Raw genomic sequence first — 23,997 nt, forward strand, 5'->3', positions numbered from 1 at the left:
CTAAAGGTCTTGGTTTTCTAAAAAAATTTTTTTAAGGTTTATTCATTTCTCAGAGACAGAAACACAGAGCGTGAGCGGGGGGGGGGGGGGCAAGAGAGAGAGGGAGACATAGAATCTGAAACAGGCTCCAGGCTCTGAGCTGCCTGCACAGAGCCTGATGCGGGGCTCGAACTCATGGACCGTGAGATCATGACCTGAGCCAAAGACAGCCGCTTAACCGACTGAGCCACCCAGGTGCCCCTAAAGGTCTTAGTTTTCTTGTGCTGACTTGGTTCTTGTTGCCAGGAACACAGCAAATCTGCCTGGCCTCAGTCCCATTTTGCTAATGGTGGGTGAAGGTGTGCGTGTGGCGTGGGGAGCTGAGTGGAACTGCCATCACCCCCAGGAAACTCCTGAGGGCAGGGTCCCTGCACACAGGCCGTGTGTGTCCACGCCCTGAGGTGGCAGATACCGGGATGTTAATGAGGCAGCTAAATACCCAAACCAGCTTAGGAAAGAGAAGAATGTTCACTCACTTCTCTAAAAATAAGGTTTCTATAAGCCTCACTAGCCTCACCCTACTGATGGTGGGAAGGAGAGAACCCACAGCTTTTAAGGGCATCAGAATTTTTTTTTAATGTTTTATTTTTGAGAGAGAGAGAGAGAGCAGGGGAGGGGTGGATAGGGAGACAGAGAATCCCAAGCAGGCTCTGCGCTGGCAGCACAGAGCCCGACAATGGGGCTCAAACCTACACCTGTGAGATCACGACCTGAGCCGAAATCAAGAGTTGGATGCTCAACCGACTGAGCCAACCAGGTGCCCTGGGCATCGGAAGCTTTGTTGGTGAGTTTTTAGGAATGGCTTATTGCTTTGGAGAGCCACACATCCCAAAGGCTAGACTCAAGGGTACTCAGAGGCCTTCCATCTTTTTATGGGTCCAGATCCTGGAAATAGACTGTCTGGGTTTGAATCCTGGTTCCTCTGTGTACTAGCTTGATGGCCTTCAGTCTTAACCACTCTAAATTCCAGTTTCTCATCTGTAAAATGGGTATGATAGTACCAACCTCACTGGGTGTTATAAAGATTAAATGGGTGAATACATGCAAAGCATGTATGTGCCTGGCACATAATGAGGGTTGTGATGGTTTTTATTTCTCTTCATTATACATGGCATTTCTTTGCCTGAAATGCCCTCTTCCTCAGCCTGGCCTAGTCATACATCTTGTTCTGGCACCCTGTGGGTCCCTTGCAGATGGTAAGCAGACACATGGGACCATTCCCCTGATTCTTCTCCATTCATGCAAGCTGAGAGTTGTATCCAAGGGTCCCACTCTGAGGCAAGTCCTGTTCCTACTTAGACACTGGAACAATTTGCTGTCCACGTCTGTCTGACTCACCTTAGGTGGTACTTTACGTAGCTGCTGTCAAACCAAATTCAAGGAGTGGGGGAGGGGGGGATCACTGTCCTTGGGGATCTTGTAAACCAGTCTTAATTTTAAATGTGCCAGGCCTTCATCCTCAGCAAGGCCACGTGGCCAGTTTGGCAGTGACATAGTTCAAGCGCCAATCAAATGTTCACCTTTCTGAAGCCTTGCTCTTCTCTGGCTCTATCACAATGGTGCATGCCCACTAGAGAAAATAGATCCCTTCTACACACAGATCCTTCCTACACTAAACTTGGAGCTCCTTGGGTGCAGTGTCCATGTTCTATGCCTCCTCAGTCTGTAAAACCTAGTGCAGGGCTGAAAATATAGGAGGCACTTGATATGCTGGGCACATAACTGGGATCATCAACAGTTTAGAAATTTGCTCTGCCTCAGGTGGAATGAGGTCCCAAAGCCTGAGCTTCACTCTTTTATTTACTTCTGAGAGAGAGAGAGACAGAGAAAGAGCAGGGGAGGGGCGGAGAGTGGGAGAGAATCCCAAGCAGGCTCCGCACGGTCAGAATGGAGACTGATGTGGAGCTCGAACTCACAAAACCGTCAGATCATGACATGAGTCGAGACCAATAGTCAGACACTTAACCCACTGAGCCACCCAGGTACCCCCTGGGCTTCAATCTTAAATCTACAACTCAGTCTCTTCCTAAACAGCAAGTTAGATAAAGAACTGACCTTTGTAAGGGGGGTTAACATTGCATTAGTCTGCATCTGAGGAGGGCAGGTTATAACGGAGCAAAGGAATGGAAAATGATCTCAGATGTCTAAGCCTATCACTGCCTCCTATGTGAGCACCGTCCCAGCTCTGGGAACCAGGGAGGAAAGGAGCCCAAACCTGGTCCTCTGCTGCCCTCTTGTGTTGCTTATTAAGAAGTTCCTGCAGGCTTGTCCTGCAGGGCCTGGAAAACACCCACTATCCTGTATCTCATGCCACCCCACCCCATGGCTGCAGTGTATTTGAGGATTAAATCTAGAAGCAAGAAAGAGAACTGTGCCTGCCATTACTTCAGACTAGGAAACAGACCACTGTCTTCCTAGGCAAAAAAGCCATAGCCTCGAAAATAGCTTTCCCCTTTAGGAACCCTGAATGTCCCTCCTTCAAAGAGATCCTCAAAGGATCTCTTGTGGAGCAAGAGAAACACTGACGTGCTTCCTATTTCAAATTCTAAAGCTAGCAATTAAGGGCATGATTTTGCATCAAAATTCTAGCCACCCACCCACGCTCAGGGCAGTATCACCTCATTTGTGTTAGCAGGGTTAAATAATCTGTGTAAAAGCCCTGTGAGTAATATCTGGCAGTTAGTGCTATATAAGCATTTAAAAAAGAACTCAACAATGTGGCAGAGGTCACAGCACAGTGGAAAAACATGACCCATGTATTACTAACCGGACATGGATTTGAGGTCTGGATCAGCAACTGGCTACAAGCCTCATACAAATTCTATCCGTATCTCAGTTCAAGTCCTGGACCCCTAATACCAGCCTCCTCAGTACTGTCTATAACCATCTAGCAAAGAAAATGATTAGTTCCCACATCTGCTTCCCTGAAGACCCAGCCCCTGTGGATTCAGAGGAAGTTGAGTATACATGTTGGTTTTGTTATCGTCCCTTCTCAGTGATGGCGGCTCTGGGGGGAAAGAAACTAACAGGTTTCCAGTCAACTCACCTCAGTCCTCTGATTGGGGCTGGCCTTTCCCTGTGGTTGTCCCTTACATTGTAATCGCTGCACCAAGGGCCTTTGTTCCTAACTCTGCCTTTCCCTTTTTCCTTCGGGCTTATAAACCTATTCAAAAAACAGGGAAGGTGGTGTGCAAGAAAGGACCGGGGCCTTATATTAAAGATTGCCTAAACTCACTTGTTGCCCTCCTGGCCAATCTAAACAGGACAAACCCACATCCAGGCAGGAAGATCCATGGCATTTATGGAAACCCGAGTAGTGCTCTCTGGTGGTCATGCCTGGAGTTGCAGCCAAAGTTGCCTTTAGTAGTGGTTGGGGCAACGTGTGTCAAAGGTAAGACTGTGGAGTCTGAGAGCTTTCAAATCCAGGCCCACTGTCTTATTCCTTCTTCAAACCCCCTTCTCCTTTGCTTTCTGGATACCACTTCCCTTGGATTCAGCTAAGTAGCCCCACTCTAAGCTGTCCTCTCTTGTTCCTTGAAGCTCAGTGGGGTGGCAGTGGAATGGAGCAGCAATGAAGAGAACACTGAAACAGGCTGGGCACTCCCATCCACCATGATCTCTGCCAGATCATCTTCCAAGGCATGTATACAAGAGAAAGGCTTGTGCCCAGGATCTGCCTCCCCCCGTGAAACCGCCCAAGGATACACAGAGCTATCTGGTAGGGCCAGCACTGTTACAGAACACATGTTACTGATCACTCAGTGTCTGTAGGGAAAAGGAAACGTTGGGGCATTTCTGCCTATTCGGGGGTGGCCATTTCAAGGCCAACAATGGCTGCTGGATTTCAAGTCATATCTAGAAAATAAAGTCTCTCACAATCAGGGCTACAAATGACCCACTGGGGACTACAACCCTAGGTCACATTTGCACACTCCTCTACTGTGTGGGAACGAGAGAAAGGTGGGGGCCGGGACAGGGGGTGAAGCAGGGTCACCAACCCCAAGAGCCAATATGCTGAGTCCTTTGAGACCCCAAAAGCCTTAGACTAAGAACCAACAAACCACACTGATGGATTGGTTCTTCCTTAGAATATGGAGGCCCGGGGCGCCTGGGTGGCGCAGTCGGTTAAGCGTCCGACTTCAGCCAGGTCACGATCTCGCGGTCCGGGAGTTCGAGCCCCGCGTCAGGCTCTGGGCTGATGGCTCAGAGCCTGGAGCCTGTTTCCGATTCTGTGTCTCCCTCTCTCTCTGCCCCTCCCCCGTTCATGCTCTGTCTCTCTCTGTCCCAAAAATAAATAAACGTTGAAAAAAAAATTTAAAAAAAAAAATATGGAGGCCAGAATAGTCTCATTACATTCCAAAGTCCACTCCTCCTAGGACTGACCATCTCTTTAGTTTTCACACCTGTGAAATGCGGATACTTGCTGCCTACATCACCCTGAGGAAGAGTGACCATGACAGGTAATCAGTCACTTAGCATTAAGGAACAAAAGGAACAAAATCCTGACTCTTTTGGTTATCAGTTCAGGTTTTGATCTCAGGGTCATGAGTTCAAGTCCTGTGTGGGGCTCCCTGCCCAGCAGACTCCACTTTTAGACAGTCTTGCAAGAGCTGGACCAAGGGACTTCATAGTAGACAATCCTAGACCAACTCTAGCTTTCACTAAACTTGATATTCATTCTGTAAAAGGCACTGATGGTCTTGGCCTGTGGAGTCCTGGGAATCTGCTCTCTTCTCATAACCTGTAGAGCAGTATTTGTTCCTAATTATATACTTGCTAATTTGTTAGAGTAATTATGTTTTAATTATTACATAAACCTATGAATTGTGCAAAAATAATCTGTATAAAAACTAGATTGGGGAGGTGCCTGGATGGCTCAGTTAAGCGTCTGGCTCTTGGTTTTAGCTCAGGTTACGATCTCATGGTTCGTGGGTTCGAGCCCCACATTGGGCTCTGTGCTGATAGCACAGAGTGTGCTTGGGATTCTGTCTCCCTCTCTCTCTCTCTCTCTGCCCCTCCCACGCTTGCTATCTAGCTTTCCAAAAAATAAACTTAAAAATTAAGTTAAAAAAACAAAAACAAAAACAAAACTAGACCGGGGGAGGTTGGCTGTCTCAGTCAGTAGAGTTCATGACTTGATCTCGGGGTTGTGAGTTTGAGCCCCATGTTGGCCGTAGATTACTTTTAAAAAAAGAAAGAAAAGCTGTTGAGTTGCTTACAAAACTTGCTATTAAACTAGGTATACTTGAAACTATAAATACAGACTGGAGGAAAAAAATACAGACTGGAGAAGAGTAAATTATCTAGAATTCTCGAGTCCCAATTCCTTCACAATGTCTAAATTCTTTATGCATTTAGGAAGAAGTCCAAGCTGGGGCACCTGGCTGGCTCACTCAGTAGAGCATGCCACTCTTGATCTTACTAGGGCTGTGAGTTTGAGCCCCATGTTGAGGGGTAGTTTACTTAGAAAAAAAAAAAAAAAAATCCAAGCTAAAAATCGTAGGTAATGCATCATGACTATTGTGAATGAAGGTCCTTGCCTAATTGTCCTCAATTTTAGTTTATTGACTGAACGTACGACAGGCTAACTTAAAGGTACAACTTTTCATACTTAACTTTTTGATTGTCAAACTACTTGTCCCAATCATATATAAAAGGGGCTTTCTTTTAAGTTCCTGCTAGAATTTTGGTCCGCGAGAAAACACTGGCATGGGCCGACACAAGGAGTCAGTGCTTAAAGCTGCACTCCTTTCGAACTTCTTGTTGGGTAAGTTTTCCAGGAGCTAAGGGTGTAGGTGTATGTGTTCGGGGGGGGGGGGGGGGGGGGGTGCACGCACGCGTGTGTGTTGTTTTTGGTTTTGTGGGAGAGGGTGTCTGTGGGCATTTATTTTAGAGTAAATAACTTGTTTCCTTAGAAAGGCAACTTTTTAATTTCTCTATTTTTCCATCCCAGGGGAAACAGAAAGAATAGTCCTTTGGCCTCCACTCACCTGGAACAGATCAAATGACATCACAATTCCATCCCTCCATCGCAATGCAGCAGGTTATCCTGAAAATAAAAGACATCCAAACTCACCATGTCCCAGCCCTTCATCCTGTACAATTAACCCAGAGCCAAAACAGGGAGCTGGATGATCACTGGCTGGCTTTAAACATTCCATTAACACTGATAAAAATGTAAAGATGTGTTCCTATGTAAGCAATCGTGAAACATGAAAACTTGTTTACATAAATTCGGAAGACGTGAAATATACACTTTACAAATTCTTTATGCTCTCAAAATGGATTTACAACAGTATTACTTTACACAAGATCCTACTTTATACAATGTTTTGTTTAGGCAGCTTGTCATTTAACATTTCTATTACAAGTTATACGTGGAACCTCTGAGAGAGAGATGGGAGGCTTGAGGAGCCACATGCAAGGGACTGATGACAGGGGCGGAAGGTGTGAGGCCATCACTCTGGTGCTCAACTAGAAGCTGAGAAAGGACTCCAACTCGAATATGGGACTGATAAATAAAGGCACTGGCATCTTCACTGTTTTTCTCAGCTCTTCTTCCCAACAGGCAAAGTTTCATCAGAAGGGGGTGTGTTTTCTGCACCATTACGGCAAAGACCTTTTAATTCAGGCTGATGCCTAGCATAGACTAGCACAGTCAGTTGATGACTGGCAATGGGTAATGATTCTTAAAATACTTGTTCAATTCTATCTCCTGTTACAGGTATGTAGCATCTCTAATCCCTTCCAGTCTGTGTTATATGGCAGGAAACCTAGGCAAGATTGAGCCCAGAACACCCATGGGCACTAAATACCAATCAATGCCTGATCCAAGCCAGAAGTGGGTCTTAATGGAATGCCAAATACCCACCAATACTATATATGAAATTAAGAAGAAGAAAAAAAAAAAAAAAAAAGAGGCAGACACCCATTTCCAAAGGGCCTTCAGAGTTCAATGGAAAGTACAAGGCAAAACCAAGTTTTACCCTCTTCCAGGTAGGCATCCACTCTGTTCTCAGACTTATCCTGCACAAATACCCAAAGGGTAATGTTGCTCTTTATGGTGGGCAGAATAGCAAATTAAGTGAATCTCAGATACTTCTGCCAAAACATAAGACCTAAAATCTCATGATCTTTACACTTTTTTTTTTTTTTTTAAGCTCCATATGGCAGAATGAAGCAGGAAAACTCAGGCTTTTACCAACCTCCACCACCACAGCCAGCATCTCTGGCTTTAGGCTAACCCTGAGATAGAACAAGGACTCCCACCTCCCAGGACACTGAAATGAAGTTCTAAAGAAGTCCATCTCCTTTATGGCTAGTCCTCAAATCACACAATCTTCCTCCAGGCTAGACAGAGCCTACATACAAGCAAGCCCTTTCTTTATTCCATATAAGAAATCCCCTAGAGGCTGATTTGGAAGGAAAAATAGAAATACAACACACAGTCACCGGGATGAGGCAGGGCACCCATCCACCGTTCGGTGCCGAGTTCACTAGACTCCTTTACCCTCTTGGCTAGGGCTCCATCTAACAGCCCTTCCTCCTCACACCTCATGCAGCGGCAGGACTACGGAGGTGAAACAGCAGTTTCTCCGTGTGTCTTATCTTCTTTCTCTAGGTGCAGATGTTTCTCTAGGATGCAGGCCGGCTTCACAGCTCATACACAGTAAACATGGCTTTTCGGTAACATCACTTTGTAGTTGTTCTGAGTACTTAACAGAAGGTATCAATTAGAAAGTAAATGTACCTCTGTTCATTTACCACGTTAGCACACAAGGTAGGAGGAATATTAAAAGAGACTTGGAAGACACCACCCAGGCGTTGTCATTTACCAGCAGAATTTGGGGCAACTGACACTCTAACTTCAGTATCATCATCCTTTATAAAAAGATCAGTGGTTCACGCATGGGGGAAGGGGGGACGGCGCGGATGTTAAATACACACATTCTTGCCTTCTCCCCCTAACTCAGAGAGACAGAGAATCTACCTCACTAAGAATGCTATTGTCAGGGATTGTGTACAACCCAAAGGTGAGGAAGAAAAACTAGCAGGGGCATGGGAGGTGCACACCCAGATGGGCAAAAGCTCTCTAAAGGCAGAGGCTTCATTTTAGCCGCAGTGTCCCCTTTTAGCTTATATTCTCAATGGAACTGGGACAGTTGGCATCCTGTCCCAATGTCAAGGGGTTCTAAGAATTTGGATACTTAAAAAAGGCCAAACCACTATTATTCCAGATTGTAATCTGGAGATTTCTTCTTCTCTGTTGGCCCCAGAATCCCCATCAGACAAGGAGAAACATCACAACAACTGTGGGAAAACTGCAGACAATTACAAGTCATTCTTACAAGAGATTTAATTATTTGAATTGCATAAAAGGGGGTAGTACATTTAAATCTCTGCTACATCACAGACTGCTGTTTTGTTGTTTTATTAAAGACCCACTAGTTCTACCCATCTCCAGGTTTATGGCTATAGAATGTGGGGGAAAATATTACTAACAGAAGGAGAAAAACCAAGCAAGAGTCTGCTCTGTTCACCAGAAATGTCTTCTCCACCGCAGAACAGAGCCCTTTAAAAAAAGAAAAGGAAGGGAAAGGCTATGGACTACTGACAACCAGTAACAGCTAGAGTTGGAAAGAGACAGGGAAGGAAGTCAGGGACGCAGAGCCTGGGTGTCACAAGCTGTTGCTGTCCCTCAACCCATATTTTTGCAGCCTTCCGTGAGGATCATCTTCCTCAGATGCTCTTCTGACATCTTAACCCAAACCCAGTTTCCCTGTCAATTCAAATATAACAAAGACTTCATTTCCACAAGGAAGACCGATTTGAGGAATGGAATGATTTGCCACCATTCTGAAAAGCTTATTTAAAAACAGCATGGCTTTAAAGACAAGTTCTATTCCATGGAGACTGGGTGGGGTTCTTTATTAGTGGAGACTGGAGGGACATGGCCCGCCAAACAGAGCAGGATACAAAAGAATCGTCCACTGCTACTGGGGCCTAGTTGGGCAGAGGCAAAAGCAAGCAACCCCCCTCTAGTTCTTCAAAGCCCACAAGGTAGAGGGGCGGGAGAAGCTGCAGTCTAATGGCTCTAAATAACCAGCATTTAGTGTTAAATTAGGACCAAGGATTTATTCCACAATATAAACTGCAACATTTGATACAAGCTACCAAAAAAATAAGGAGAGGAACGAAGGGGCAGGGAGAAAGCCAAAATACAGCTGTGGCAATGACTTACAGAGCAGTCTCTTTTCTACATCACTAGTTCATCAGTGACACTAGAAACTAGACATTCGTGTTCTGTACATCAACCAAATGCTAAAGCACCAACACACTGTTTGGAAGTTTGTTTTGTTTTGTTTTAATTCCAGCCACTGAAACCAACATAGAAGTTATTGCTTAGATAAATAAACCTAGTCTACCAGGAAAAAGAAAAGTGGATAAAGAAACAAACAAAAAACCCCAAAAGTGAAAAACTTAAGTTCCCCAATATGGTAACAGAGTAAACAAGAGAGAAATTCCTCAAATGAGGATTTACTGGAATTTCTGGTGCCCTTCTGGGCACTGAAACTGAGTTGGACTCTTAAGCCGGTAAATCCCAGACAGAGGTAAGATTTTAATGCTGTACATGAAAAGGTGCAAGCTCTAATGCCTTCCAAATTGGTGGAAACCCCTGCAAAAAAACAGTCAGCATTTCAAACCTCAACAACCACAAACAGCTCTTAAGGAAAAAAATACAAAAAGTGTCAAAAATTTTTTTAGTTGTTTTTTTCTTTTTTTCAAAGAGTTCTGGAAAAATGATCCCGTAAGGAATAGAAATAGCACCGTTTACAGGCTGGTTTGAATACCAGTCCTGTAGCTTTGCTGAGAAATTGAAGAAATCTTCTTGGTTGGAGTCCTGAATTACGTTAAGTGGTTGGGGGCGGGGGGGTGTTTTGTGTGTGTGTGTGTGTGTCTGTGTGTGGGTGTGTGTGTGTGTGTGTGCGTGTGGGTGTGTGTGTGTTTTATTTTCGGCTTGGTGCGTCCTTCACAGTACAGCGCACACAGATGTAGTCTTCTTTCTCTGCCATCTCTGGAGAAACACCAACACAGACCTGATGAAACCACTGATTGCAGCTGCCATCACACTGGACCCAGTCCACCTGGTTACAAAGAGCAGGGAGATGGGGTTTTCAGAGGAAAAAATGTGATTCAAAATTGGGCAGGCCAGCCTCAAGATATTCAGGCCGTTTGCCACTAACGGCCACCGTCCCACCACTGGGACCTCTGGCACAACAGCTACGCCACATGAGTGTAGCTGGCCCACCAGCCAAAGCAACCAAGTCAAAGCCATTCTTCAAGTCGTGACTGCTTTGGGGTTAAGACAGCGCCGCCCTGTGATAAGTAAGCAAAAGGGCATTACATCAGCATCCCTCCCACCTTCTTAGCGCCGGGACGGTGAAAGCTGGAATAGCAGGAAAAGGAAAAAGGGAAGAATAAGAGTTTCTTCAAGAAAAGGGAGAAGACCCAGGAACGATGGTAAGAGCAGAGATATCAGTGGGGGAGGGCTGAGCAATCCATTCAGATCAGCTCAAAGCAGATAAGCAGAAGAGAAAGACCCAGCGAGATGAGGTGTAGCTTACAGGGTTTCTGAGTTAAGGGAAAGCACGTCCTCTATGGCCCAAACCTCACTGACCTCATCTCCTTCTGGCTGCAGGCAGCTCACAGCTGGGCAGATGGCATCTTCATCCTCAGAGTCCTCCTGTTCAGAATAGGATGTGTCTGAGGGCAGGGAATGAGTTTCGGCAGAACGGACTAATTCATAGCTACGCTCCCTCTCTAACTTGAAATTGTTCATGTCCTTGGAGTGGCTCAGTTTGATTTTCTTCTTTTTGGGGGTCCGCATGTTTTTAACTCGATCCCACCGATCACTGGAGAGGCCTTCTCTTTCCAGGCGTCTCTTCAGTTTTCTCTCAAGACTGTTGATTCCATCTCGTTTCCCACGGCAGCAGTCATTCTGGGTGGAGGACGGACAAATTCAATTTCAGCCTACAGTCTGCCCATTACTCAAACTAGTGAAATTAAGTGTCAGCTGTATGAGACACCAGATGATCTCCAATCGACATTAAAAAAAATACTGCATCCTGGGTCACCTGGCTGGCTCAGTCTGAAGAGCATGTGACTCTTGATCTCAGGGTTGTGAGTTCAAGGCCCACACTGGGTGTGGAGAGGACTTAAATAAATTAAAAATGCTAAACAAACAAACAAACAACAACAACAACAACAACAACAAACTGCAGGGCACCTGTGTGGCTTGGTCGGTTGAGCATCTGACCTCAGCTCAGATCGTGATCTTGCAGTTCATGGGTTCAAGCCCCGCATCAGGCTCGCTGCTATCAGTGCAGAGCCCACTTCAGATCTTCTGTTCCCCTCTCTCTGCCCCTCCCCCACCTGTGCTCTCTCAAAAATAAACATTAAAAAAAATACTGCATCCTAACAAACTGCCACCACCTCCCCTCACGTCCTGTAGGACAACCTGTTTGAGTTAACTGACTTAACCGTTAGTGCTATCAAAAACAGTGGAAAAAGAAAATGTTAAAGACATGATTAGCTTTCAAATTAGCACCAGGAGATGGAGAGATGCCTACATTTTTCTTTTCGCCAAATCTGTTAGTGACTGACTACTATGCAGTTTCTAAGAGTGTATGGTTATCCTTTGACCTACAGACTTCTCAGGAACCATGGAAATACGTTCCTTCTTTAAGGATATACATCCCCATCCCTTACAGAAATAAGGTGCATTAATTGAACACAATCAACAGTGGTACTACAACACTACTATTTGGTAGCATCACGAAAACTAAAATTCTAAATGATATCGTCCTCGTGCTGAATTTAGTGAGATTCTTCCCTATCCTCACTAGATTCTCAGGAGCTTTCAATGTCACAGGTCAGCTAGCTCACTAACAGAAACAGCAGCATCTTCACATGCTAAGAAACAAGACATACGTGGTATCTACCCCTTCAAGTAAGTCAGTACTCAAAATGGGCACCCTATAAGTCTGGTGACCAAGTCCTCACCCCATCTGTCCTGTTAGGGGTAGAGCAGTTAAAGCATCTGTTAAATGTTAACTCCGAGATATTCTTTGAATTCTGAAGGCTTTATACCAAAAGGCCTTCCCAGCTATAATTACATTTTCATCTCTACAGTATTTCTCTTACAGAAAAAAAATAATTCTGCTTCTAGCTATTATCACATGGAGATGAGAAGCACCGGGCTAGAAAGGAAAAAAAAAAAAAATGTCATAGTCACTTACAAAACAGCACCAAACTCCAGGATGTGAGCCCAAAGTGATGCCTAGCACCTATCTGCTCTTTGATGGCCTTAGGAATGGGGTTGTGAAGTAGAGGGTTTGCATCCTTTTCTGGATCAAAGACAGCATCTCACTCACCAAACTATTTAGATGGAATGACACTAAGAATCAGTCTCCCCACCCCAGACTGCCTTCCCCAGCTGCCCATCAGACAACCCACCTTCTCACCGCTGGGTCTAGCTGGTGAGCTCCGGTCAGTTTGCTGAGCAGGGGTCGGCTTTGCAAGTAAAGTCTGGTAAAGTTCCTGAATTTCAGGAAGGGATACCTGGAGCAGCTGAGCTTCCATCAACAGCTCATTCACTTCTGGGCTAACACCTGTGAAAGATCACACCAAAGCCTCATGACAACAAGACAGAGCATTTCACACGGTCACTCAGATCTGCAAGAAAAGCAGGACCACCCTTCATACCACTGGCACCCTCTCCTTGTAAAATTATGTTCAACTGAAGTGAGGTCCGCTCACTGTGACTAAAAGCCACAATGAAATAGAGCCCAAACTCGGTGTTCTGTCTTCTGATTGCTAGGGAAGTACTAATTCTACACTGAATCCCTTCTTCCCTTACTTATTGCTAACACAGAAGAGGTAGTACCTCTGCCAGGATAGCTTTTGCCCTCAGGGCAGGGCATAGGCAATCTGAGCTGATCAAGTACCTCCAGTCCCATTACCAAACACCTGCTGTGCTGGCAGGACTAAGGAGCCGGACTCCAGCTGCAGCTTTGGGTGGAACTCATGGGGCAGTCTTGCATAGTGAGTACAGCTGACCCTTGAATAACATGGGAGTGGAGGGTGCTGAACCCCTGAAAATCATGTGTTACTTCTGACTCCCCCAGAGTTTAACTACTAATAGCCTAATGCTGATTGGAAGCCTTACTGATAACATGGAACAGTTGATTAACACATTTGAGTATGTTTGTGTATTATGCACTGTATTCTTATAATAAACTAAGCTAGAGGGAAAAGAATGTTAAGAAGACCGTAATGAGGAGGAAATACATTTACAGTACTGGACTGTATTTATTGAAAAAAGTCTGTATAAGCAGACCTGTGCAGTTCCAATCCATGCTATTCAAGAGTCAACTGTGTAAGGAAAAAGGGAGGCAGGTTTCAAGTCTGGATTATCTCTAAGTTCCCAAGGGAGCCCGTGACTTAGCATCTGACTGAAGTGACTGGTATTTAAATGTCAGTTGGCATGGGATTAACCCTTTCATCCCTGAAAACATGTATGAAAGACTTTCTCTATTTACTTTGCATTTATAAACCTTCAAACATGATCCTTCTCTACCTTGCAAATACAGAGTAACTCATATCTGACATTTGAGGATAAAGCCTTTTTTTTTTACATCTGAACATCTATAACAAAAACCTACTGCAAGATCACTTATTACTACCCAGTCCTAACAACAACAACAATAATAATAATAATAAATACAAACCATGGAGGGGGATACAACTTCGTCCAGTAGAGAAGGGAGAGTGTAAATATGAGGTTCTGTTGTCCCAGTCATCAGGCAAGGAAAAGGATGTTGTGCCGGTGGGTTGAGATCCCTAATGGAAGGAAAACATTTTATAGTAAGGCTTCTTCAGGATTAAAAATTCTCCCACCAGTCCAAGGAAAGTAGTTTGGGTTATCAATTAGGAAAACAGGAAAGAAAGTCTTCCCAACTGAAAAGTCTCCAAGTATCTTAAATTTAGCCACATCAGCTCATATCCACCAATCCTTCAGTCTTCCTGGTTCTACTTGGACTGATTTCAGAGAGGTCAAGAGCACCATTGGGAAATAAGTCATTTTCTTTGCATGAGAACAGATCATACCCTATGTAAGTCTCTTTTTTATTGCCTGGGTAAGTCTCCTAATGAAGACTGTACACAAGGAACACAGACGTGTGCCCCTTTGAGTAAACCAACTGAGGAACTGCCAGATCTCATGCACATCCACCTCCATCCACTCTTCAGTGTTTATTAAAGAAGCTAGGAGAAACACTCCTTTGACCATGAACTAGTAAACAAGTAACAACTGTGTCCTCTCCCTTTATTAATAAAGGTAAATCTCTGGCGTATCTTGTGTAAAGAATCTCCACTGTAGGTTGGCTAAATAACCTCAACTCATCTACGCACAAAAATTTAATTCATCATTTGCTAAGTGCCAGGTACTGTATTTGAAAAGCCTGGAAATTACAAAAAAAAAAAAAAAAAAAAAGGAAACCAATATGAGAAAATAATTTTTTGTCCTTATCTCTGATCTGCTTAACATGTAATTCTTATACTTCATGTCTGTGTTAGTAGCACAAGGGAGCTGTGAGTCCCTGCCTGAGAAATCTGTACTATATCTGAAAGTCATCAGGTCAAATTTCTATGAAGGTTGAATACTGCCCTCCTGATTGTACTTTTCTGGTATCTTCACATTCTTTTCCTGTAGACACCTTCTACAGAAGAAGACAAAAGACTCTGCCCATCCCCATGATGGTCAGAAGAATCTGGTTTTTGGCAAAAAGATCACAGATGGTATGAAACCCACTGCCTTTCCTCTGAAACGACATGGTACTCAGACACTTCAAAACCTGTTCCCTGTTCATGGGGCAGTAAGAGACAGAAGGCAGAAGGCACCTTCCCTTCTACCCAAAGGCTTCCATGAGAGGAAGCGGGGGGGGCAAAACAGTCAAGCAAAAAATTATAGAAATTCATACATATTAAATACGTACCTAGATTCATACACACGAATGGGAAAATTGTAGGTATATATAATAAGGTGAAGTCTGCTCTACAGAAACAGACTGCCTCACTGAGAGACAACTTCTGACTGCTAGGAGCGGAGGAAACTAAAACAACCCATATGTAGGTACACACACCCCTCCAAGAGGGGAGCTAAATAAAAAGTGAGTGCTGGTTAAGGGATCACCAGGAAAAGCAGCAATACCAGAGCTGAAGGTTCAGGGAAGAGGTTCAGGGCCAAGCAGATTTCCAATAACCGGCAAAGAAAACTTCAGACTCACCTTGCTGGTCTCTGACACTTGTCCCGCTGAAGCTTGCCATCTGCTATACAACAGTCCTGAGCCCACTCGATCTTGCACAAATTTGAGATTCCCTGATGAAAGCAGTTGCTGGGCTCTGTGTTGCCAGTTCACGGTTCTTTCGATCATATACCGAAGTGCATCTCCCTCGGGAAGGCGAACTCGGATACGCTGCAGGGAGGCCAGCAGGGGCAGAATTTTCTCTAATGGAGGTTTCTCTGACCTCCGACAATGGGGACAAAGCCAGATTCGGGGGCTTTGCGAAATACTGGGTACTGCCACACAGCTAGTGTGGAAGGCATCCCTGCAGAGTTCACATTGGATCATAGGGGCAGCTGGGGCCTTCTGACACAGGCAGACTTTCAGCTCCACATCTTGGACAGGTGACAGCAACTTCCCTTCATTGGCTAGTCTGAGAGACTGCAACGCTTCCATTTCCCTTAGGCGAGCTTCCCCAAGTGTTGCCATCTAAAAAGGAGTTCACGGTCAAGGACAATGCCAGAGAGAATTCAGCCCACTCCTAAAACTCTAGGGTCCCAAAGTAGATGATCTGCATTTGAATCCTGGCTCTGTCACACTGACTGGTGTGAGCGACCCTGGGCAGTGTATTCCATTGGGCTAAATTTTCACATGTCTAAAATGGAGTTAAATGGAGTAAAGCCCACCTCACAGGGCTGCGCTGATGATTAAATGAGAGATGTGTGATAGAGCGCTCTCTGCCAGGCACACAACAAACAGTGTGAGCAATTACACCGCACACACTACTTCCTGAAAGTCCAACTTCCCTGAGCATTTACTTCCTAGAAAACTTTCTCTTGAAAGACACGGGCTTTCTTTCACATTCTACACGTCCTGATTGCTGAGGTTCCCCATGTTTGCATAGCTCCAATAGCTTCTGTGTTCTTTTAGAGAGCTACTTTAGATGGAAAAGTCGCTAGAGTAGCCACTACACAGTGGTAACTGAGGTCTCTGTTTCTTGGGGGGAGGGGGCAGAGAGAGAAGAGAGAATCCCAAGCAGGCTCCACGCTGTCAGCGCAGAAGAGCCCGATGCAGGGCTCAAACTCACAAATTGAGAGTTCAACCAGACCCGAAACCAAGAGCTGGAATGCTCAACTGACTGAGCCACTCAGGCGCCCAAGACACTGCCTGCTTTGAACTTTGCATACTGTACCTTTCAGAGTCTAGTGTATGCCCATTTAGTGGATCTCTGGCTTAAAAACTCACCCATTACCTACTGATTTCATAGCAGAACACTGAAAGAGATGCCATTTGCTCTCCATTTCTTTTCTTGTTTAATGTTTATTTATTTACTTATTTTGAGAGAGACAGAGAGAGAGAGAGAGAGAGAGAGAGAGAGAGACAGCAAGAGCTAGCAAGCACGTACACTAGAGAGGGGCAGAGAAAGGAGGAGAGAGAGAATCCCAAGCAGGCCCCACGCTGTCAGTGCAGAGCCCGTCGTGAGGCTTGATCTCACAACTGTGAGATCATGACCTGAGCAGAAATCAAGAGTCAGACACTTAACCAACTGAGCCACCCAAGTGTCCCTCTTTGCTCTCCATTTCTAAGTTAGAAGTCACATAACCCACATATACTACCTGTACATTGTTTTCGTCTACAGAAATTAGAGAATTTTTTAAAAATATACCAAAGGTTTATTACCTAATTTATTTCCACATCTTTTTGTTTCTTCCTTAAACATTCATTCATACATTTTCTTCTCCGTTCCAAAAAGGGATAACGGAGAGTTCATTCTGGCCTTATGACTTAGGGCACCTCATCTGGCGAATCATGATGGGTCTGAGTGGGTGGGTGTGATAACTGGGAACGGTTTTAACTGTGACAGGTTAACACTGCAAGGAGGTGGGAATAGGACTGGGGAATGGAGTGGCTCCTGCAGCCTATAAGTTCTGTTTCTAGAGTGGAAAGTGCAGTTTTAAAAATCTACAGTTTCCCCCTATTTACCTGTATTTGTCTATCAGTGGAGTGCTAGAGGACTGTGGTCCAGCCTTTTATTGGGGAAACCCAGACTATTAAGGTCAAGGTGGTAAGGCTAACTCTTGTTGTAGCTAATGATTTTTAGTTTATCACATTTAGACAGCTTTTACTTCATGGTGCATAAGGAATAAATCTGTAATACCTCAACTTGTTTATGTTTTGGACCTCTTATATAGTAGGTGCTTAGTGTCTTCATGTAAAGATTCCACTTATGGACATATCATAAATATTGTCCAGAAATATGTACAGTATCGCTTCAGCTTTCTATTGTGAAGTTGATTCTGTTTATGTGTATTCTCAAGTCGTGTAAACAGGTTAAATGAACTCAGCACTTTCCTGTCACACGGCTCTCATTTTAATAGAGAGGAAAGACTTTACAATTCAAGTACACCTGACACTCTGCAGAAAAGCAAGCTGCTATTGTCCATGCCCTAATGAGCTTATTTTACAGCATGCACACATGTGTGCACGTGTGTCTGTAAGAAAAGTGGTTTCTATTTAATTATTTCATGAGGGACCCGGTTTCGTTATCTACAGTGGCTGTGTCTAGCACAGGTATAAGGCCTTAATGTTAAAGACAGTAAAAGACCTGGGGTGCAGAGCCTGCTTGGGATTCTCTTTCCCTCTCTCTGCCCCTCCCCTGCTCACATGCTCTCTCTCTCAAAATAAATTACTTAAAAAAAAAAAAAAGCCAACAGTCAGTATCTTTACAAAAATAAACCACAGAAATAATAGCATCTTAAAAAAAACCAGAATGATGCTCAAGCAGCAGAACCTGATTAGAACCTGACTCAGTATAGGAATATGCCCTAACTAAGGAAGTCTGTGTCAAAACACACAAGTCAAGGCAATCCCATGTCCATCACCAGAGAAGTCAGGCAGCTACAAAGGAACAGACCAGGGAGAAAAGTGCCCTAGCCAGAGACAGAACCCTTCTATTCCAGTCGTAGCAGCTACAGTTCTGCTCTACCATGGGCATCACTTTGTGCTACTTAAAGCCTCCAGATGGGACTACATCCAACCAGGGAGTTTCTGTACAACAAAGAAAACCAGCAACAAAATAAAAAGGCAACCTACAGAATAGGAGAAAATATTGGCAAAGCACATATCTGATAAGGGGTTAAGATCCAAAATCGATAAAGAACTCACACAACTTAATGGCAAAAAGCAAACATGGGCAGAGGATCTGAATATTTTTCCAAAGAAGACATATAAAGATTACAATAGGTACATGAAAAGGTGGTCAACCATAAAACTGCAAATCAAAATCATAATGCAAGATCATCTCACACTTATCAGAATGGCTATTATCAAAAATACCAAGAAATAATACATGTTGGTGAAGATGTAAAGAAAAGGGAACCTTTATGCACTGTTGATGGGAATGTAAATTAGTGCAGCCACTATGGAAAACGATATGGAGGTTCATCAAGAAATTAAAAATAGGACTACCATATGATCCAGCAATTCCACTTGAGTATTTATCTGAAGGAAAGAAAAACACTAACTCAAAAATATATCCGCATCCCCATGTTCACTGCAGCATCATTATTGTCTTGCAGCCAAGACATGGAAGCAACCTGAATGTCCATCAATGGATGAATGGATAAAGAAAACGTGGTATATGTATATACAATGGAATGTTATTCAGTCATTAAAAACCTAAAAAAAGGGAAATCTTGCCATCTGCAACATATAAATGCATTAGACTAAGTGAAAGAAGTCAAAGAAAGACAAATATTGTAGGAATCCAAACAAATACCCAAACCCACAGATAACGGAGAATAAATTAGTGGCTGCCAGAGGCAGGAGGTGGGGAATGGGCAAACTGGGTAAATGTAGTCAAAAGTTACGGATTTCTAGTTATAAAATAAGTCCTAAGGATATAAGGTGCAACATGTTCACTATAATTAATACTGCACTGTACCGTATCCTTGGAAGTTGCTCAGAGAGTAGATCTTTAAAGTTCTCATCCTAAGAAAAAACTAACTTTGTATGGTGACAGATGTTAACTAGACTTACTGTAGTGACCAATCAAATCATTATAATGCACACCTAAAACTAATACATGTCATTTATAGCTCAACTAAAAAAAAAAAAAAAATTGTCAGCATCCAAATCACATCTCTATCTTTCGTCCCGATACTATCGCTCACTAAACATGAGCTTCTTAAAACGATACCATCTTTGAATCAACAATGCTTACCAAATGCAGTTAGACTCAAAGGTATCCAATACACTTTTAAGCGTATTTTTTAAGTATGTGTGTTTATGTGTATGTATATATATTTATTTACTTACTTACTAAGTTCTACGCCCAACACGGGGCTTGGACTCACAACCCCAAGATCAAGAATCACACATGCCACGGTCTGAGCTGGCCAGGCACCCCTGCAGTGTACATCTTGTTGTAAATTAGTAAGTTGGCACTGAGGTCCCACTTATCTGTTCACCCTGACATCCACAGTCAGCATCCCTGATCAACTCACAAGCACTGACAAGACTGAGTCTGCAAAACTCAGACTGGGAGGCCCCTCTCTCTGCTGCACCTCTACACATCTTCTATTCAAAGCTTTTACATTTGATAATTTCAGAAAGCATTCTTGGTAAAACGGAGTGCTCTTAAGGTTACTCTTGTACATGTCTTACCAATATTCCTGTGCATAAGAAAAGGTTAGCAATCATCCTCTCTAAGCAACAAAAAAAGAAGAAAAAGGCCCGCTAACGTACAGCCGAAGCAGTCTCTTTGCTTTCAGTTAAAGCTCTCTCCAGGTCACTCAGACTCTCTAATTTGGTGCTTTTCTTCTTTCCACTTGGCAAGGGCTCCTTTAACTTTCTCTGCTTCCTCTTCAATCCCAAAAGGCCAATGTCACATCGAGGACACAGCACCTAATGTGAGACAAAGCACAACCACCAGTAAAATGGATTTCAGATAAAGCATTAGGAAGTCCTCCAAGAAAAGCCTAAGCAGTAGAAATGATGTAAATTTCTTCATATCTAACATTTTCTTTGTAACATGCTGCTCTGAAGCCAAAAAACTCTCCTCTTCGAAGAAAGGAAGAAAGGGAGGAATTTCACAAAAGATTGACTTTGATTCTAGGTTGGATTAAACAATAAGTTGAATGTGAAATATAGCAATTCCAGTCATAATGTGCTACCAGCATCAGCTTAACAAAAAATACAAAAAGTACAACTATAGCACTTTATGAAAGGTGGAGGAGATCATTTACAGGATTATTAAATGCAAATGGTGAAGCATGGCCAAGGTTAAAAATCTAATTTTAACACAGATTGAGGAACTTCAACGAGAAAAATGTTCTTCTTTAGCCATCAAATGCTATCCTAAATGTAATTCAGGTAACATTTAAAGGTTATTTCACTGGAAGTTTAGAAGAACCTCCATGGCTCTACTGAAAAAAAAATAACTCCTAGAATGACAGATCAATTAGTGATGCCACCTTTGTGAGGGAAGGGACTGCATGTTCTACAAGCTATGACATCTAAGGTCTTGTAGAAGGGCTGGTTGAAAACTTACCTCTAAAAGAGAATATGGAGAATTCTCAGTCAAGAATGTATTAGCAGCACATTCTTTCCAAGCCTGAACCTCAGCTACTAGTAATTCCAGTCTTGGTAAAGAATTCAGATGTACCGGGATAGATCGGCCTCGTGTAACAAGTTCTATGAGTGTGTCTAACACTGGCACACGTCCTCCAACCTAGTGTATCAAGAAAAATTGTAGCATCTTAGAAAAAAGAACACATCTCTATGAAGTGGGAAAAGCACGATTCGGAGGAGGCCTACATCTCAACATGTTAAATTCATAGATGTTGATGAACAAAACCTCCAGCTGACCAACAGTGATGGGGTTAGGGATGACCTGTGTTCCTTCACTTAACAAATAGTTAAAGACCTAGTTTGTGCTAGGTCCCAAGGATACAACTATGAACATGACATACACTATGATGATCCCTTTGTTCTGACTTTTTTTTTTTTTTTAATTTTTTTTTTCAACGTTTATTTATTTTTGGGACAGAGAGAGACAGAGCATGAACGGGGGAGGGGCAGAGAGAGAGGGAGACACAGAATCGGAAACAGGCTCCAGGCTCTGAGCCATCAGCCCAGAGCCTGACGCGGGGCTCGAACTCCCGGACCGCGAGATCGTGACCTGGCTGAAGTCGGACGCTTAACCGACTGCGCCACCCAGGCGCCCCTGTTCTGACTTTTTATGCTCTTCTAAATTCACTTGTCATCTTGGTCCCTACAGATAGCCTGAAAAAAATTCAACAGAAATGTAGACTTGCAATAACTAACAGGTTTTCACACTGACTTAAAGAAAAGCAACAGTACTTTATTCCAATCCATCCAATGATAAATTAACTCAGTATAAATCATTCAGAAAACTGGGGTGCCCAGGTGGCTCAGTCAGTTAAGCAGTCTGAGTCTTGATTCTGCTTAGATCATGAGCTCACAATTCGTGAGTTCGAGCCCCACATCAGTCTCTGTGCTGACAGCACAGAGCCCGCTTGGTATTCTCTCTCTCCTTCTCCCTCTGCCCCTCCCTGCTCATGTACACATGCATGTGCACTCTCTCTGAAAAATAAACAAACTTTAAAATTATTCAGAAAACTAAAATGAGGTGAAGTGTCCCACTGCTTCTCAAACTTTAGTATGTGTTAAGAATTATCTGGAAAGCTTATTTAAACAGTTTCCTGGGCCTCATTTCCAGATATTCTGATTGAGGTCACCAGGGAAGAGTCCATGAATTTGCATTTCTTAACAAGCTTGCAGGTGATGCTGATGCTGTCGGTACTGGGACTCTGAGAATGAGATACCCAAAGTAGAAGAATAAAAGCATTAAGTTGTGGGGCAGGGGACATTGATGTTGCTCTAATACAATGGTAAATCTTAGCATCACTAAGTAAGTCATCCTATGTGTCTCCTAATGTGATACAATACAAAGTATACAAATATCGCCTGATATTCCAATATTATTCTAAGTAAAAAATATTTAACTGGAATCCATTAAGGCTAGGAAATTAACTTCCAATTTACAGGAGATACAGAAGATAGAATACACCACAAAGAAATAACCAGACAAATCTAGAAGATAGAACTTACCATAAGATAACTGTTCTAGACACTGACATGAAAAAAAGTAGGGTAGGGAGGGAAACACTGCAAGATTCAATTAGGTGCAACATGTGGTCATGGACTAGATAAACAACCAGAAGGGACATTCTTGGGAAACATGGGGAAAACTAAATATAGACAGGAAGCTTGATGTTTCACTGCCTTTTTTTTTTTTTTTAACGTTTATTTATTTTTGAGAGAGACAGAGTGTGAGCCAAGAAAGAGCAGAGAGAGAGAGAGAGAGAGACACTGAATCTGAAGCAGGATCCAGGCCCTGAGCTGTCAGCACAGAGCCCAACATGGGGTTCGAACCCACGAACCACGAGATCATGACCTGAGCCGAAGTCTGGTGCTTAACCAACTGAGCCACCCAGGCGCCCTGATGTTTCACTGCTTTTGGTATTTATTCTTACAGGACTGGAACCGTACAGACAAAATTGTGCTGCTGGACACTTAAATAAGGTGACTCACAAATAATATGCTATCTTATAGTATTCAATTTAGAAATAAATGGAATACTTCCTGTGTATAAAGCAGAATACTGGATAACATTGTAAAATACATAATCCATTAAATATGAAAAGGCTCCTTGTTGTTAGTCACACCTCTCCATTATGTCCTTAGGTATATGATACAAGTAAAGATCAGGCTATTATTTCAGGAATGGAACAAAACTTACTTTTTGCCCTTGTGGGCACTATTGAAAACACAGTAGTAAGTAACATATACATTACAAAATATGAACAGAGTATAAGACTATCCAGAAATATGTCCTCTTTCTGATTTCACATGCTTATCTCTTCTTAATTCAATGACCTCACCTTACCTTTCTGGCTGCCATCAATCATAAGTGAAAAGGGGGCCCAAAACTAAAACTAATCATTATAGTTCCAACCATCATTAACAAGAACCTGCATCTAAAACTCCCACTAAGGCCTGTTTCAGATTCTGTGTCTCCCTCTCTCTGACCCTTCCCCGTTCATGCTCTCTCTCTGTGTCTCAAAAATAAATAAATGTTAAAAAAAAAGGGGGGGGGGGGCGCCTGGGTGGCTCAGTTGGTTAAGCGGCCAACTTCGGCTCAGGTCATGATCTCGCGGTCCGTTGAGTTCGAGCTCCGCGTCGGGCTCTGTGCTGACAGCTCAGAACCTAGAGCCTGTTTCGGATTCTGTGTCTCCCTCTCTCTGACCCTTCCCCGTTCATGCTCTGTCTCTCTCTGTCTCAAAAATAAATAAACGTTGAAAAAAAAAAAAATCTAAAAAAAAACAACAAAACTCCCATTAAGGAAGTTTATGTACACAGTAAATACTTCCCTTCATTTCTTCTTTGGCTAATTGGGGTCACATCTTAATTATGTAATAATATTTACCAAACAACATATCTTCTCTTCCCTTTTAATTAAAATAAATACCCAGATATTTTGTTATAAACATCTGGCTAAAGCTGTGTGGTTTGGCATTTCTTATTAGAA

At 43.2% G+C, this 23,997-nt stretch overlaps 1 protein-coding gene across 3 annotated transcripts in view; it reads right to left on the bottom strand.

The window, feature by feature from the left end:
• Positions 1-6,021: 6,021 nt before the first annotated feature.
• The window catches only part of KDM5B (lysine demethylase 5B), an 81,905-nt gene continuing 63,929 nt past the window's right edge, over positions 6,022-23,997 (bottom strand). For 2 of the 3 annotated variants that reach the window (XM_047840266.1, XM_047840265.1), the window contains exons 21-27: positions 20,935-21,114; positions 20,130-20,288; positions 15,387-15,872; positions 13,830-13,941; positions 12,556-12,710; positions 10,718-11,038; positions 6,291-10,184 (exon numbers count right to left, since the gene is read on the bottom strand). In XM_047840266.1, coding sequence (XP_047696222.1) covers positions 10,047-10,184; positions 10,718-11,038; positions 12,556-12,710; positions 13,830-13,941; positions 15,387-15,872; positions 20,130-20,288; positions 20,935-21,114 — 1,551 coding nt within the window. In that variant the 3' untranslated portion in view covers positions 6,291-10,046. Of the gene's footprint in view, positions 6,089-6,290; positions 10,185-10,717; positions 11,039-12,555; positions 12,711-13,829; positions 13,942-15,386; positions 15,873-20,129; positions 20,289-20,934; positions 21,115-23,997 lie in introns of those variants that run through there. The other variant, XM_047840267.1, reaches the window with a different exon arrangement.

This window comes from Prionailurus viverrinus, chromosome F1 (genome assembly GCF_022837055.1).
Source record: "Prionailurus viverrinus isolate Anna chromosome F1, UM_Priviv_1.0, whole genome shotgun sequence".
Taxonomy (NCBI): domain Eukaryota; kingdom Metazoa; phylum Chordata; class Mammalia; order Carnivora; family Felidae; genus Prionailurus; species Prionailurus viverrinus.